This window comes from Meleagris gallopavo, chromosome 5 (assembly GCF_000146605.3).
Source record: "Meleagris gallopavo isolate NT-WF06-2002-E0010 breed Aviagen turkey brand Nicholas breeding stock chromosome 5, Turkey_5.1, whole genome shotgun sequence".
NCBI lineage: Eukaryota > Metazoa > Chordata > Aves > Galliformes > Phasianidae > Meleagris > Meleagris gallopavo.
In genome coordinates this window covers 15,603,687-15,609,376 of record NC_015015.2, presented here as the reverse complement: position 1 = coordinate 15,609,376, position 5,690 = coordinate 15,603,687, and the positions used below count along the sequence as shown (strand labels likewise).

Here is a 5,690-nt window from a genome sequence, read left to right as displayed (position 1 = left end):
TTTTAAAGTGAAAAAGGAAGGAAACCTGGATGACACAAAAAGGGGAAAACAACGTTGTCTGATTTAACTCAAAGATGCACTTAAATCAGACTACATATTCTCAGATTCCTTCTGTCAAAATATTCAGTGCCAATGGAAGAGTTTATTTCAGCAGCTTTCAGAAATTTTTCAGCCTTGGGAAATTTTTAGGAAAAACAGGATGATTCTATTTGTGACCACTGTACATGACCACTCACTTTTTTGAAGCACCTTGCTTCAACCTACGTCTTCTCATTAGAATTAACATCAATGATAAGACTGCCAGCTGCTCTAAGTTGTCACAGCAATACAAAGCTGTGAAAATCTGTGGCAGCTGGATTAGAAAAAAAATAACAATGAACAGGAATCAGACTGACAGCTTAGTTTAGCACCTACAGTGGTACAAATGAAAGCCTCTAATAGTTCCTTTAATTATAAAAGCTGTAATATGAAGACCAGTTTAAAAAAACACTGCAACGATTTCACCTGCAACGATTTCATCCTCAAATTTTATTTCCTACCACAAAGCCTTGATAACCATAAAAACAGATTGTAAGCAGGAACAGCTGACCACAGCCATTAAAATGCAGGAAAGCATAAACCTAAGTTGTATCTGGCTGTATTAAGCCCCTGGCTGGAAGAAAGCAACAGCACATCTCAAAATTTATCTATACAAAGAAGTGTAACGTCTGTTCATTTGTCTTTTTCAATGTGCTTGAATTTCAGCTGACAGGAAAAGCAGATTCCAGGTGCTCTGAAATATGGATTGTTGTGTTCTGGCTCTGTCGGGTAGGTTTACAGGTCACCACTTACTTTCCATATTCCCAAGCAATACAAAGAAATATTCTCTTTTCTCAGGGCCTTGTAGTTAAAAACAAACTCTCTCCTCTATGAAGAGTATATCCTACAGTTGTAAATTTAGACTGTATCACATGAGCATTTACTTTGATGTCTATGTGAGGCCTCTGAGCTGTTAGCTCTTACGTTAACATCCCAAGCTTTTACGTATATTTTAAGACCTCTACCTCAGCGTCAACTTATTATCTGCATATAGTTCTCTGGGTGGATGTTTCGATTATTTGGCAAGGTAGAGAAATTCTGCTGCTTTAGAGATGAAGAACTGAGATAGAGAGAGAACAAATACGTTGTTCAAAAGCAAACAGGAAATCTGTCTCAGAGATGGACTGAACCAAAGGGCATGTTTTCGTTACACTTCGGGCAACAATCAGCTCTTAATAACCTGCAAAACCTCAAATCCAGACAGTGTAATGGTACTTATTAGGGTTCCTTACCAGTAAAAGTGCCATGCTGAGAACTTCCTGGAGCAATAAAATTAAGAGGGACGTGAGGCGTGCCACTGACATACTCATGTGGAAAGGGGCTGTTGGGCCCGGCGTAGCGCTGACACACCACTCGCTGGCAAACAAAGTACATTCCTCCCATGACAAAAAGGGAAAGTATTATTCCAATGACGGGACCGATGGCACTGCTGTGGGGCTGAGGTTCATCTGAGGATGGCTTTGATTTTTCTGGAAAAGGGGAGGAAAAGGAAGGACGTCATTAAATATGGTAATATATATGATGCTGTCCTAGAGCTTGTGTAGTACATCAGTCAGCCCAGTCACATCCTGTCTTTGAAAGTCACTGCATCTTACTCAGACACGTCTAACTACATCGGTTCTGATTCCATGTATAAGACTTCATGCGCTCTCTTTCCTTACATGCAAATAAAGCAGTAACAGCTTCTTTCTGTCTAGCAATTCACCTTGTAAGAAGATTACTTATCGTCTTGATATAACAACGGCCAGGAGAATTTTGTTTTTAAGATTTGACTGGTAGGCAAGCTACAGTATACATGGAGCAGTGGATGTCTTCCCAGCCAAAAGCTCTTAAAACAGTGACATTTTAGGATGGAAAAGTGTTCTAAGTGACCATTAAAAACTTTACAGATTGGAATAAAAACACATAACCAGAACATCTCAAACACTTCCTACTTCTTATTTTTTCCCCCATAAAGCCCAGTGTTAAATAATATGAACTGCTGTAGTACTTGAGATGAGATTTGATACAGATCATATCTCCCACTGACTACATTCTAAATTCTTGCCACTCAGTGGAAGGAATGCAGAACTGAAAGTTGAGAAGGAAGATAAAGGAGATGTAAAGAATTACCAGTGAACTCTTAGCAGCTCAACATCAAGAATTCATTTCTGTCTTTCTTACTAGCGCATAACAGCTTATAGGTCAGCCAAAGACTTAACCTTTAAATAGGCATATTAACTCAGATATGATACCAAAAAAAAGGCAAAACCAGAACTAAAATATATTCTTGAATTAGCTAGTTTAAACCACAAAATTCTCATTTTGGTTAAACCTAGCTTCTTTTGAATGCAGAATCTTCATCCTGAAAGTAGCAATCATTTTTATTTCTTACTTGACTTTCCCTCAGTCAAGCAAGAAACCACAGAATGCTCTGTTCCACAAAGAAACTCCAGAAGAGGCAGTCTTTTGTCTACATAGGGACCCATTTAAATCAGTTAAAACCTAATTGCAGGACAAGACCCAAAGTGCAAACAGGAAACAGTTGCATTAACTTGGCACCACAAAGTTTTGTTGTGCCAAGTGCACAACAAAAATAACAAAAATAAAAATGAAAGAAAAAGTGGCTTCACGGTATCCAAGGAACTGAGGGGAACCGAGTGAGGGCTGTGAGTTAAACGGGTGTGGGAGGATCAGAAGAAGCACGTGCAATCTGAGATTTCCAAAAAGAGAGCTAAACAGATTCTGTAATTCCAATTCTTTTAGCCTTTTCTCTTTTTGCCACCCTGGCTATTTTCAGCACTCTTGCTCATGAAATTCACTTTTCCTTGCAGGACCCACCCAGATGATGAAAGAAAGACTCGACCTAGTTAGTACAGGGCCAAGATTCATCAGGCTTCCCTGAAAGAATTTTACTATGGACAGACTGGGGCTTTGCATTTAGCTGTAAGGTGTTAGAGCTGAAAACAGAGCACTTGATCTCAAGCAAAGACATCTCACCGCACATGAGCTCATCTGAGCCGTCAATGCAATCTGGAAAGGAGTCACACTGTTGCTTCAGGAGGATGCACTGGCCACTGGCACATCGGAACTGATTGAGCAGACAAATTGCTGCACAGAAAGAAAGAGAAGATTAAGTATGACTTGCATGGGAGCGTTCAACAATCTTAAGAAAACCAAAAGATGTCGGATGTGTCAAGCCACAATGCATTTTATATTATAACCAGGTAGGCATCAGAACACCTGCTTTGCTGCAGTAGGTAAAATTCAGTCAGCACTTTTCTCATTCTTCCCTTGTATCGTTACAAGTTCTACTTAACGAGACATAGTAAATTCTGAAACACCACATTTTTGTCCAGTTGAGGCAAAATTGAACAAATCAGCAAGGATCTTTTATAGTTACTGAATAAGTGTAACTGACATGTTAAAACGTAGTAACTGAAGATACAATCAAATCTTGTGTAGTCCATACTACCTTGTACCATTCTGTCGAATACAGCTCTGTTATATTTCTTATCTACATCCACAAGCCTGTTTCAGTAAAATGAATTTCTTAACTGATTTCAAATTCTATGTGAATTTAAACTATATTAAATTATCAGACAAGGGGCTGTCTTATGAAGGCTTGTAATCAGCAGACCTGGCAGGTTCACTTCAGAGAAAAAAGCAGAATCAAGTGGACAGTTCTGCCAGACTTGCAAGCTAAGGTTGTTCTTCCCCATTTGAAACGAAAAATCATGAACATGTATCAAAAACAGTTAGAATCTCAAATAGCTGCTTATGTCAGAGCCAAGAGAAAAGGAAAATGAATCTTACTATCACAATCCACTTCATCAGATTTATCTTGGCAGTCAATTTCTCCATTACACCTCAGATGTGCATCAATACATTGTCCTTTCTCACACTGGAACTGAGATGCAGAGCATATTGGGCAACTATCCTCATCGCTCTGGTCATCACACTCTGGGAATCCATCACACCGCCATGCCATTGGTATACAGTCAATCTCTCCAGTTGCACAGGTAAACTGGTCTGGGGAGCAAGTTGGGGGTTCTGGAGAAAGAGAAAACAGAACACGTGTGCATTCATTCAATTTTAGCCCTTTCAATGGAGTGAAAATATGATGGAAATATTCTGCAGATGGAGAAAAAGATGCTTATGTCTGGATTGAAGTTCTTCTGTAAAAATGCAAACTGTTTTTGAAGTGCTGTTGTCCTCCTTCAATAAGGAGAAATGTTCAAGAATGAGACTCAAGTAAAATCAAGAGCTTGAAAAACAAATATGCAAAGCAAAAATCCATATGTTTAAGTTTTGACATTCCTATGATTTCTAAGTTTCTGAGTTATGATTACTGGGTGTAGCAATACTGAGGTTTACAAACCCAACCAGTGACCTGGCAGCTGCAGATATGGTAAGGATGCCAGACGGACACATCAAGATAATTCTGGAATTAATTTGTATAGGAGCGTGCTGTTTAGATAATTCAGCAGAGATTACTACTTCTGCATCTAGAGCCACATTTAATGTTGCATTATGGTTGCACCTGGCAGGCACGAGTTTGCATTTAAAAACTTGTCAAGTGTGTTCACGAGAATATATGAACAAAACGCTCCCCAGCCAAAACAGCTATCAACCTATTCTGAAATACTTGCTATGAGCTACTACTACTGCAGGCTAAACAGACTACAAAGATGTTGCAAGCTTAGTGAAGGATCAGAATGAAAACAAGAAGCAGAGACTGAAAGAGAGGCCCCTTAATTTTAAGATTCGTGGGGGAAGACAACAAAGCAGTTGAAGTAAGAATTTCTCATTGGCCAGGTTTTTTAACAGAAGTACAGCAAGAAATATAAGGAGACTGTTTTATTTTTCCTCCTGCAGATGTAACCTCCACTACTCTGAAACCACACAGTGTGTTGTGGTCATGGGAAAGAAAACAGTTTATAATGGAAAGGACTGTCCCATGGGAGGTCAGGGCTCTGCCAGAAAAATGAAATCCACAACAAATTGAATACATAAAAGAAGCCCAGAGGACCAAAAGAGCCAAATAATTTAACACAGAATACCTCCCAAAAAGAAGTATTTTTTCCCCCATTTTAAATGCCCTCTGCAATAGTAAGGTAACAATTACCAAAATTCCTGGGGCTGTGAAAGGGCATTGTAAAGGGAATGTCTGCATGGGGAAAGACAACAGCTACCTTAATTAAAAAGAATTGCAACTGAGGTTTTAAACTGCCTGTCACTAATGAGACAGCACCGTGTTTTATGTTCTCATGTTATTTGAAAAGCTGGAGTACTGCAGGAATCATACATGCAGTTTCAACTGCCAGATCATCATGGGTTACCAACATTGTTATATGCAATCATTTATAGCACAAACTGCCACATCACACAATAATGTGAATCTCAGTAGAAGATGCAACTATTGTATGGTCTAACAAGTGTGTTTTGCACACAGGGAAAAGTCAAACATGTCCAAAACTTGAAGCAGAAAACAGCTGGTAGAAAAGGTGCATTTAAGACAGAATTCAACATCATGTCTAGTATGTATAAATCCATGTTCTGGATTCAAATACAACCTCCTGCAGGAAATTCATATAATTTTGTACCATATGGAAGTCAAGTACTGTGGCAGG

General features: G+C 39.0%; 1 protein-coding gene across 1 annotated transcript in view; it reads right to left on the bottom strand.

Annotated features, from left to right (window-relative positions):
* Positions 1-5,690, bottom strand: part of LRP5 (LDL receptor related protein 5) — an 80,626-nt gene that overhangs the window by 2,630 nt on the left and 72,306 nt on the right. The window contains exons 16-18 of the mRNA XM_019615456.2: positions 3,874-4,110; positions 3,058-3,168; positions 1,311-1,547 (exon numbers count right to left, since the gene is read on the bottom strand). Coding sequence (XP_019471001.1) covers positions 1,311-1,547; positions 3,058-3,168; positions 3,874-4,110 — 585 coding nt within the window. The remainder of the gene's footprint in view (positions 1-1,310; positions 1,548-3,057; positions 3,169-3,873; positions 4,111-5,690) is intronic.